Source organism: Megascapheus bottae, chromosome 11 (genome assembly GCF_031878675.1).
Source record: "Megascapheus bottae isolate mThoBot1 chromosome 11, mThoBot2.hap1, whole genome shotgun sequence".
Lineage (NCBI taxonomy): Eukaryota > Metazoa > Chordata > Mammalia > Rodentia > Geomyidae > Megascapheus > Megascapheus bottae.
Genome location: NC_143519.1, coordinates 44,379,004 through 44,391,137, shown reverse-complemented (window position 1 = coordinate 44,391,137; position 12,134 = coordinate 44,379,004). Strand labels below are relative to the sequence as shown.

Genomic DNA, 12,134 nt, shown 5'->3' with positions numbered 1-12,134 from the left:
TACTTGTTTTTCTTAAGAGAAATTATCACTTGTTTTCAAAATAGTAATAAAATGTATATACATATAAGAAAAGTAAGTGCCTTTAATACAGATGGGTTCCTTTTATATATCACATTACATTTTTCTCCAGTATTTGAAATGAAAACTTTACATAGAAAATCACACTATAAATCATATTTCTTTAAAGGACAATGTTAAATAGAATAATCCCAACCACAAATGGCCCTTCACATAAAGTGGCCTAATCACTAGGTATCTTGTATGAGGTGGGAAGGACTTTACACAGTTTTTTTTTTTTTTTTTTTTTTGCCAGTGCTGGGCTTGAGCTCAGGGCCTGAGCACTGTCCTTGGACTTTCTCAAGGCTAAAGCTCTACCACTTGAGCCTCATTACCAATTCGGGCTTTTTGTATGTATGTGGTACCAAGGAGTCGAACCCGGGTCTTTGCTCATGCTAGGCAAGCACTTTAACCACTAGGCCAAACTCCTGGCCCTTTACACAGTTTTATTAAAATACATTGAAAGCACTTTAAAACATTAAGCAATTCTATTAAATGTGAAATTCTTTCAGTTTTAATACCCTAAGCTCTTTCTGAATCTCCATGAACTTAAAATACACAAGAACAAACAAATATTTTTAATGATTCTGCTCTACAAAAGTCTCAAAGTACAGGCAAGTTTCCAGTGCTAACTGGATATGGTAAAAACATTTTTCATATCATTCCAATCCCTAGGCTCTACAAATAAGATGATTAAATCCTTCTTTTATGGTACACTAGTTAAACATTTTGATTTTTTTTAAGGGGGGAATACTGATAATCATGCCTATAGAAAAATCCAAAATATAGTTTAGATTTTTAAGAAAAATAATTTAAAAAGTAACCCTACATGGTAATATAGAATTAACATATAGGTGTTTCCTTACTTTGCGTAGTAATCTGTGGCTGGTTTGAGATCATTTAATGTGACACTTGTTTCTTCTCCTCTAAGGAAAAAAAAATAGCAGTATTTCAGTGTCTGATAAAGCATTTCCAAAGCATGTACATTACATATGCTATAGTTTATGGAGTTGAACTAAATTGTAGTACTTCTTTACCAATTATAATCCTATTCAGTTTCTAATATACAGACAGTGTAACTGGAGGATGTGGGTAGGCTTTAAGTATGTATTTGTATACAATCTTAACACAAAAAGGTATGTTAAGCAAATCTGATGTGTAGTGTCAGCTACACTCTCATTTTTCAGAGTTAAGTTTGGAAAAATGTTCAAATGAAAAAGAAGTAGAACCACTTTCAATTATTTCAAAATCTATTTTGCACACAGAATACTCCTAAAAGAAAAACTCCAAAGTTTTACAAGGAATTTCACTATTTCATTTTACTAGAAAGAAACATTTTATTAACAATATTGCAGTTAATAGTTTAACGGCTAGTAAAGAAAAAAGTGAATCATTGTTTTGTACTGCTGGGGACTGAGCCTACGATCTTGTGCTTAATAATTTAAAAGTAGTTATCCACTATTATTTTTTCTTTCTTTTGGTGCCAGTTCTGGGGCTTGAACTCAGGGCTTGGGCACTGTCCCTGAACTTTTGTGCTCAAGGCTAGAACTCTACCACATGAGCCACAACTCCACCTCCAGCTTTTTGTAGTTAATTAGTCTCACAGACTTTCCTTCCCAGGCTGGCTTTGACCCTCAATCCTCTAATTTCAGCCTCTTGAGTGGCTAGGATTAGAGGTGCAAGCCACCTTGTCGCTTTTATAGTTTTAAATACAATAACACATATCTTCAAATAATTATTTGATACAACTATTATTTGGATATCCAGACATAAAACAGCCTTTTCTCCCCTTGCCACCTTTCCTCCCCACTTCTCCCTTCCCTTGCCTTCTCCTCATCCTTTTTGAATTTTTGTCAGTATCAAGTTTTGAACTCAGGGGGTCATCCTTGCTAAGCTGGTGCTGTATCAATTGAACCACAACTCCCAGCTGTTTTTTGCATATTTGGTTTGGAGATAGTCTGTCAGACTTTCCTGCCTGGCCTGGCATCAGACTGAGATCTCACATACTTCAGCCCCATGAATAGTGAGCCACTGGCACTCAGCTCTTGCTCTTTTTCTTCATCCCTCCCCTCTCTTCTCTTCCCTCTCCAGTCTTGAATGTGTTTATTTTGTTTCTTTTCATCAAGTTTTCTCCCTTCTATGTTATGGATTTCTTTCTCTTTCCATCATTTGCCTAAAAGCTACCTTGTTTTTTTAAATCAAAGCAAATAGATATGACACAAAATAATCATTACCTTATTAATAGAAGTACATGTTAATAAATGAGCTGTTATGGTAGCATTCTCAGAGAGAATAAACATGAGTAATGTCCTTTTATGCTCCTTGGTTAGGTTGAAGTGAAAATAAATCCTTCCTTTTAACAAGCAATCATATCTAACTGAAATAGTAATTAACACCGAAGAAATCTTTACGCTGATAATTTTTTTTTTAACCTCTAACTTGACCCTTAGGCAGGTTTAGTTGTTTTTTTGAATAAGACAGAATAAACACAGGCCACCTCTACAGAGGGAAGGCAGAGCATTCTTAAGATCTTATGTAATGACAACAGTCAACAAGGCAGTTTCATTTTCTTTTCTTTGATAACTATTTTTTTTAAGGCTTTTATATCAACTTTATTCTCAGAGCCAATCTGTGGGAGGTAACAAATCCCCATATCACCAACTACTGTAGGAACCACATTCCTTCTTACATGTGCCAAAATCTCAACAAGGAGTTGTGGGTTGCAAAAGAGGATTTACTGTTTGTACCTGTCTGTAAAGCTTTGTTACAAATTAAACAAAAACATACACACAAGTGCTACCCAACTATTTTTGGGGGAAAAAAAGGAGATACCAAGAAAAAGTTGCTTAAGTGTTCTGTGTTGTTATCATTTAAATGATTATCCAACTTTTCAATAATCTCTGTGGTCTTAAAATTGTTTTTGTTTGTTTGTTTTTGCTAGTCCTCGGCTTGATCTCAGGGACTAAGCACTGTCCTTGGGTTTTCCTCAAGGGTAGCATTCTACCACTTGAGCCACAACACCACTTCTGGCTTTAGGCAAGCACTCTATATGGTCTTAAATTGTAATAAAAATTGGATTTAATGCTTACCAACAAGGGCAGAAATATAGTATTTAAAAATGGCAGTCACACATGACACAATTTCACTGATTTTCTAAGGTCTGGGGTATGTTATACTTTGACCACATAAAGAGATTTTCAAAAAAACTATCATGGTTTTTGAAATATGATTATGATTATGAAAACACCAATAAGGAAATCTGGCACCAAATTCATACAGCAGAACAAGAATTCTGAGGGTTCCTCAGAAGAATAAGATGAACACTTCAGGAGTCCACAATAAAAATTCTCCATTCCTTGGTCCTGGGTTCTACTTAGTACAATATACATTATTGCCAGCAGAAGATGTTAGTGGGAAATACCCATTAGAGAGTCTGCTGGCTTGTGGGAATTGAATGTGGCTGGTTAAAGGGCCTGCTTCAAGGGACTGCAGATAAAAAATATCTACCTGCTTACACTGAAATCACTAAGTGATCAACTTATAGATTAGATTAAAAACATGAAGAAGAAAATTGGTAATAAGATAGTAATGATGAACCATTAATGTACATGATTAGAAGAAACAAAACCTAACAAATACCTACACATAAACACTTTTGTACTTTCCATCTTTCCCAGTACTTGAGACCAGAATTTCATAACCGTAGATCTCTGGTACAGTAGTCTCATCTGTTTCACCATTAAGGAAAATGGAAGGTGCTGACCAGGTTAGCACTATTGTTCTTGCCTGGATGTCTGAGGCCTGTAAAAACATAACAATTAGAAGCAATTTGAAGAGAATGTAATTTGTAATGTGTAATATGTAAAATGGAAATTTGCTCATACCACAGTTTGTTGTGAAAGAGTAAAAAGGCCCAACAAGTTTAAGGATCAATTTGAGATATTAAAAACTATTAGAATAGGTAGGTGTGGTAGTATATTGCCTGTAATCCTAGCACATGAAATGCTGAGGCAAGAAGATCATGAGTTTGAAGCTAGCCAGGGCTATGTAATGAGGATGAAGACAGCCTGGAATACTCAGCAAAAACCTTTTCAAAAAGACCCACCCAAACTATGAATACAGGAGTACGGATACCAAATGCTATCACAATTGTTTACCATAGCCAAGATATGGAATCAACCCAGATTCCCCTCAGTGGACGAATGCAAGAAAATGCACAATGGAATCAGAAAGAATGATACTGCCCACCATTGGTAAGGAAATGGAAAGACTTTAGGAAAAAAAAAAAATCTCATTAAGCGAAGTAAAACAGACCCAAAGAAACACAAGTTGCGTGGTTCCCTCATTTGTAGTAATTAGAATATACTTACAAATCTACAGCAAACACAATGGATAGTAAATGACAAAAAAAATGCACCTGAACATTTTTTTTTTAAATTTTTTGGTTGGTCGTGGGATTGAATTCAGGGTCTGGGCGGTGTCCTTGAGCTTTTCTGCTCAAGTCTAGTGTTTACAACTTTGAGCCACTTTTGTTTCTTTTGGTGATTAATTGGAGGTAAGAGTCACTTCTCGTTTTCTTTCTTTTCTTTTTTTTCAATTTTTATTATAATGTATAGTGGGGTTACAGTTATATTCGCCAGATAGTAGGTGCATTACTTCTCACACATTGATATCCCTTTCTCATGTTTTTGTCCCCATTTCCCTCCCCTTACCCCCTCCCAATCATCTTGCTTTTCCCCCTTCCTTCTCCTATTTCAAATAAACAAATGTATATGCAATATACCAGGTAACAAAGTCAGATACAGTAACAACATGAGATTAACCAAAGGGCAACCAAAGAGAATAGAAATAACATAGTACATTAAGAACAACAATCACAAAGATAAAGCTCTTGTTTCCATATCCTAGAGATCCTTTCATTTAGCCTCTTTCTATATAACCTTATGTTTTTTTGGTGCTTAATTGGAGATAAGAGTCTCATGAAGGGCTGGGAGTTTGGCCTAGTGGTAGAATGCTTGCTCAGCATGCACAAAGACCCAGGTTCAGTTCCTTGGTACCACATACACAGAAAAAGCCAGAAGTGGGGCTGTGGCTCAAGTGGTAGAGCTCTAGCCTTGAGAAAGCCCAAGGACAGTGCTCAGGTCTTCAGTTCAAGCAAGGACTGGCAAACAAAACAAACAAAAACAACAAGAAAAAAGTCTCATGGACTTTAATGCCCAGGCTGCTTTTGAACCTTGATCCTCAGATCTCAGCTTCCTGAGTAGCTAGGATTATAGGTGTGAGCCACCAGGGCTCAGCTTATGTCATTAAATTCTTTTTATTTCATAGTTTTTCATTTTCATTCATTTATTTTATTCTTTTATTTCATCAAACTATTACTTCTTACTTTTTCCTGTTCTCCCTCTCCAGAGGGAGTCTTCTCTCTCTCTGTAAGTCTTCCTGATTATTTTATAGAACTCTCATGTTATGATATTTTTTCTTTTTTTTTCTTGTCAGTGTAGGATTTGAACTCTGGGCCTGGGCATTGTCCCTTAAGCTCTTCAGCTCAAGGCTACTGCCCTATCCTTTGAGCCACAGCGCCACTTCCGTTTTTCTGGTGGTTAATTGGAGATAAGAGTCTCATGGACTTTAGTGCCTGGGCTGGCTTTGAACCATGATCCTCAGATCTCAGCTTCCTGAATAGCTAGGATTATAGGAGTGAGCCACCGTGTCTGGCATGTTATGCTATTTCTATAATAGCACTTTTAGACAGGATCCTGAACCTCCTTTCTACATTTAAAAATTTATTGGCATATACAAAGGACTTTATACTTCTATATCTATATCTATATATATCTTGGCTACATAGCTCTTCAGAGAGTAACATAATGACATAGAAGACTGCTAGCAGATAAGTGAAAACGCTTGCCAGAAAATTAGCATAAGTTAACTGTTCTCATAAATATTTAGTGAAACATATTGGAGAAATATACAGAAAAAAATATTTCAAGAAAACGTGGTACTTACCACTGGTTTAGCAATGTTGGAAAGAAGTGCTTCAAATGCTTTAGTTTCTTCATCTTTTTCTTAAGAAAAAATTAAAAAACAAAAAATAAGCTTAATGCAATTTCTTTTCCTCAAAATATATCATCTGAAACTTTTTCTTTCCTCAGACTACTGTGTGAGCCACCGGCATCCAGCTCACAATCTATCTATCTATCTTTCTTTCTCTCTCTCTCTCTCTCTCTCTCTCTCTCTCTCTCTCTCTCTCTCTCTCTCTCTCTCTCTCTCTCTCTTTCTTTCTTTCTTTCTTTCTTTCTTTCTTTCTTTCTTTCTTTCTGTGCAGGTCCTAGAGCTTGAACAGCCTCAGTGCTGTTTGCTGAGCTGCTTTTGATCAAGGCTAGCTCTCTATTATGAGTCATGGCTCCATTTCTAGCTTTTTTTGGTAGTTTAGTGGAGGTAAAAACATCTCAAAAACTTTCCTACCAGGGATGACTCTAAGCCATGATTTTCAGCTCTGAGCCTACTGAGTAACTAGGATTTCAGACATAAGCCATTAGTACCCACCTGAGATTTTATCTTTTCTAATTTTATCTTCATTTATACACAGTAATGTGTGTCCCCTTAAGTATTCAATTTGTTTCAATTTCTATTTTAAGTGTGATTATTCACTATAATACCACTTTATGTAGCTGTATAGTCAATTTTTGTTATAGAAAGTACATTTTTATTCAAATATACTGGTAAAGTATTATCCTTCTGTAGAAAGCTCTTATTTACTGATCTCACACAACTTTTAGTAAGTTATCTGAATAATTTTTCATTGCATGCCATAACCATGGTTTCCTCAGGTAGAGTTATAACTCATTTTAGATATTTTACAGCCACCACAGACATACAAGAAACTTGAACTCCGCAGGGTAGCAGTGGCCCACACCACTGCTTAGCTTAACTCTCCTGCATTACCAGTGTTGAAAAGGATGATTAAGATGTTTCAAGAAATGAAGAACACTTTTTAAAATGCTGAAATATATAAACCATGAGGCCATTAAAATTTGAGAAGAATGAAAATGGTATGAAATAGGAAGGTAGATAAGAGTTAACATGGCTTACATTTTATTCATAAATTAGTTGCAGTACTTGATAAAACAATGTAATACAATAGAGGTGTCAACTGGTAATTATTATATTATTTGGTGGAACTGGGATTTGAATTTAGGGACTCAAACTTGCTAGGAAGGCATTCTACCACTTGAGCCACACCTTCATTCCTTTTTTTTTTTTTGGCCAGTCCTGGGCTTGAGCTCAAGGCCTGAGCACTGTCTTTGGACTTTCTCAAGGCTAGAGCTCTACCACTTGAGCCTCAGCACCACCTCCGGCTTTTTTCTACGTATGTGGTACCGAGGAATCAAACCCGGGTCTTCATGAATGCTAGGCAAGCACCTTAACCCCTATTTTTTTTTTTTAATGGAACACTGTTTCTGCCCAGGGTTAGCCTTAGACATAAGACTCTTTTACCCATGCCTGGTTGTACAGATGTGCAACCCCTACCTGGCTATGGTTGAGATGGGGGGTAGGGTTGTGCTAACTTATCCTTTTGGCCAAAGTGGGTCTAAAAGCCATTCTCCTGGCTTCCACTTCTTACTTACTTAGGTAGCTAGCAATGACCCAAGGTTGTCAATTTAGATAAAGATATTAAAGGACGGGAGAGCTATGTATTAGTAATTATGAAATAGCGTAATAGCATGCTTCATAGTTATAGTTCTGAAATTTGCCATAATCTACTTTGAAAAACTAGAAAGATAATAGAATCAGAGAAACCCCAAAGGGAATAAATATAAAATGAACGGCTCACACCTATAATCCTAGTTATTCAGGAGGCTGATACCTATGAAACTGAGGTTCAAAGTGTTAGAAATAGCTCAGGATACTGGGGTGTCGTGTAGGAATAAGGACATGAAGTCAGCTGGGGCAGAAAAGTTCAAGAGACTCCATCTCCAAAATAACCAGCTAAAAGCTGAGCTAGCAACATGACGCAAATTGTAGAGTGCCAGCTATGCAAGTAACCATGAAAAGCAAGTGAACAAAGTGTAGCAAGTGCAAGTTTAAACACTGGAACTTGCTGAGGGGGCAAAAAGGAGGGGTAAATAGGGAATTTTAAGAAATAAAAAATTTTCAAGAAAGGATAAATCTGTATCTTAACTATAGAATACGAGAAGGGGGCTGGCTAATGACATATTAACAGGGACTTAAGACATAAAGAAGTTATAAGAAATAAAATTTTGATGAAAAGACAGAGTAGCCTTATTTTTTTATTTTTATTTTTGGCCAGTCCTGGGCTTGAGCTCAGGGTCTGAGCACTGTCCTTGGATTTTCTCAAGGCTAGAGCTCTACCATTTGAGCCTCAGCACCACTTCTGGCTTTTTTTCTTTGTATGTGGTACCAAGGAATCGAACCCAGGTCCTCATGCATGCTAGGCAAGCGCTCTACCACTAGGCCAAACTCATGCCCGGGTAGCCTTATTAAAGGTTCAGATCTCAGGAGGCTGGGATCTGAGGATTGTGGTTCAAAGCCAGGCTGGGCACTAAAGACCTTGAGATTCTTATCTCCAATTAAACATTATAAAAGGGAAGTGATGCTGTGGCTCAAGGTGTAGGGCAGTAGCCTTGAGCTGAAGAGCTCAGGACAGCACCCAGGCCCAGAGTTCAAGCCCCATGACCCACCAAAAAAACCCACAAAAAACAAACAAACAAACAAAAAAACCACTTAGTTTTGGCCTGGAAATTTCGCCTAGTGGAAGAGTGCTTGCCTAGCATGCATGAAGACCAGGGTTCGATTCTTTGGTACCACATACACAGAAAAAGCCAGAAGTGGTGCTGTGGCTCAAGTGGTAGAGCTTTAGCCTTGAGAAATCCTAAGGACAGAGTTCAGGCTCTGAGTTCAAGCCCTAGGACTGACAAAAAAAAAAAGAAGAAATGGAATTTGGATTAATATTTGAGTTTTCCCTTCAAATAAAAAGTTCTTTCAAGCAGTAAGATTTATAATACATAAAATTACTAAGTGAGACTTCCAAAATTGTCAAAAATTAGCAGTCTAACAAACCTTTGATGTCATTCTGCGTACAGAGAATGCAGAAGGAATATTTTGTGTTAACTGCCATGTGTTAGTATACACAAACGTAATTAGCATTGCAATGGCCAAATGCATTCACCTTGTGCTTTTCTCTTTTCCCAAAAATCAAAAACACCCACAAACCAACAATTCTCTTTCCCCACAACAGCTGCCTAATTCTAGGGGTCTGACCCCCATCTCTCCCCAGAGTGGGTGCCTGGGACCGAGGTTCAGATGTCTATCTGGGTGAGTCTGGAAGTGTGAGTGCCTTAGAAGGGACTCTATGTGATACTGTGAATACAAATACCATTTTAATAAAGCATGGATGATAAAAAAAAAAATTAGCAGTCTAGTAACACTGGATTTTTTTTTCCTCCCATCTATGAGGTATTAGGTTACAAATCTACAGTTTATTTAGACCAGGATAAAATGACTGATACTTTTAGTAGGTTAAACAAATGATGGAAGGAATAAATGAGAATGGATGAAAATTACCTTCTATTTCTGTATCAACTTGTGTCCCGCATTTCCCTCTCCCTGTTTTGTTTCTTGCTGATCCTGTGTTTATACCACTGGCATTGTGCCCTTTTATAAGTCCGTTATGTTCATTTATGGGAGAAGGACATTTTTGTGGTGATGATGGTGGACTGCTCATTTTATCTTTTTGTGTTCCTTGGCGATCTTTTAATTTTTTCTGTAAACGTTCGTATGTCTTACTAGATCTTTCATCTCTAAAGTTGGACCTTCCATGTGTAGAGTGGGCATCTAGGAAGAAATAAAAACTGATGTTAGGAAGATCACTTTTACTAAATACAGAGCTTCCTTATGATCCAGAAATCTCACTACTGGGCATTTAACCAAATGATCACAAACAAGGCCACACTAAAATTACCAGCACAACCATGCTCACTGCAGCATTATTTTACCAGCTCTAAGATATGGAAACAACCCAGAAGCTCCTCAGTAGATGAATGGGTCAAGAAAATGTGCTGTATATACACAATGGAATTCTATGTTTCCATCAGAAAGAATGGTATCACCCCATTCATAAGGATATGGGAAAACTTGAAAAAATCATAGTAAGTGAATTAAGCCAGACCCAAAGAAACATGGGCTCATGGTTTCTCTCATTTGTAATAATTAGTATATGTCTAGGATAGTCATAGCAGAAGATCACAATAGTTCAAAAGCTATGTACACATGACCATGTAAAGTGATGCTAATTGAAATGAACTCCAAGACACGGAAATAAGAGGTTTGTTTTTTGTTTTTGTTTTTTTAATGTACTGTGTGAAGTTTCTTTTTGCGTAGAAAATTTTTTTATTTAAATTAATGTTAGCTATGACCTAGCTGCAGTGCAGGAGATATCCACATAGGGGTATATCAGTAATATGGGAATTCTGTTTCAGAGTGGGAGCTAGAAAGGATGGGAGAAAAAAAAGCAGAGTGTAAAGAGGGATGTGAAAATTATTGAAGTACTTCATATACATGTACAAAATAATGAACTTATTAAAAATTGTTTACAGATGGGCTGGGAGTTTGGCCTAGTTGTAGAGTGCTTGCCTGGCATGCATGAAGACCTGGGTTTGATTCCTTGGTCCCACATACATAGAAAAAAAGCCGAAAGTGATGCTGAGGCTCAAGTGCTACAGTGCTAGCATTGAGAAAGTACAAGGACAGTGCTCAAGTGCTCAGGACCTGATTAAGCCCAGGACTGGCAAAAAAAAAAAAAAAAGAGGTGAACAGTAAAGAGTAATGGAGTGAATTTGACCAAAGCATATCACATGCACATGTGGAAATATCACAACAAAAGCTAAAAAGGAAATGATAAAAAGAAAATACAATAGTTCCATGAGAGAAAGGGAAAACAAAAGACAGAAATATTGGTCTGGAATTGGTGGTGGTATGCACACCTATAAACCAAATTACTGAGGAATTGGATGTTTGAACTGGCTGGTGCAAAGCCAACCTGGGCACAATTATTGAGACCCTTTTAAAAAAATTTAGTTTTGAGAGATTTTGGTTGAAGATGTAAGTTTGAGACTGTCAGTATATACATAGTGCTTATAGCTATGGGAAAGGATAAAATTATTATTTTGTGTGCTAGGTGGCTCATTCTGGTTTCTTTCAACTGATCACAAAACTTGGCAACTTGGTATAGTGATATTTCAGCCTTCAGGGTTTAAATTCAGCTTAGTTATTCTTGGTTGAAAATTTCTTCAGAGCTTAAATGTACAGCATGACCCCACTAAATACTGTTGCATGGTACACATTTACTTCCTTCCTTTAATTTTCCATTTACTTTTGACTTAATTTAGCATGAGGATGAAACACAAAAAATAGTGCTTAAGCAACAGGAAGCAACTGTGGTTATTACCACACATTATTTCTTTTATATGACATGCAGACAGCAAGGAATATCTAAACTCAATAAGTAGGAGCAGTTTTGTATGCCTTACCTACATCTCCATATACTTGTGAAGACTGATACTGTGGCATATACTGTGTCGCTATGTCTCCAGCTCCAGTCACTGGTGAGTACATATGGCGTGGTGGAGGGGGCATCATGGTTGGAACAGGAATGAAACCAGGCAGGGGAGGATGTGGGGAACGATGGATGACTGTGTGACCACCAGGGTGAAACTCTGGTGCCTGAGGAACTACAACAACTCTTCGAACACCATTGTCTTCAATAACCTAGAAAATAAATATCAGGTTGAAAATCTCAAACATTACAGTAGAAATTATACACCATCAGAAAATATCAAAATCTTCAACATGAACACAGAAATAACATTAAATACACTAGCTACAGACGAGTCAGTCTGATCCATTTGTTTGATATATATAACACTGTAGTGTTTGTGAATTTTTCAAATCCGTACGTCTTACTCTGTAACTTCTAAGTTTTTCAAGGGCAAATCAATATATTAACTATTGAAACCTTATAACATTATTGCAGGTAAGTCCTGTTTTCATTTCCATGT

General features: G+C 36.9%; 1 protein-coding gene and 1 non-coding gene across 8 annotated transcripts in view; both read right to left on the bottom strand.

Annotated features, from left to right (window-relative positions):
* Fndc3a (fibronectin type III domain containing 3A) overlaps positions 1-12,134 on the bottom strand; it is a 100,274-nt gene that overhangs the window by 32,598 nt on the left and 55,542 nt on the right. For all 7 annotated transcript variants that reach the window (XM_090342150.1, XM_090342149.1, XM_090342151.1 and 4 more), the window contains 5 exons: positions 11,607-11,844; positions 9,643-9,912; positions 6,064-6,122; positions 3,701-3,858; positions 924-983 (listed from right to left, as the gene is read on the bottom strand). In XM_090342150.1, the coding sequence (XP_090198276.1) occupies positions 924-983; positions 3,701-3,858; positions 6,064-6,122; positions 9,643-9,912; positions 11,607-11,844 (785 nt within the window). The remainder of the gene's footprint in view (positions 1-923; positions 984-3,700; positions 3,859-6,063; positions 6,123-9,642; positions 9,913-11,606; positions 11,845-12,134) is intronic.
* Positions 2,732-2,855, bottom strand: LOC150056981 (small nucleolar RNA SNORA40). The gene has a single exon (XR_016537187.1). It is a non-coding gene; the product is annotated as a small nucleolar RNA SNORA40 (small nucleolar RNA).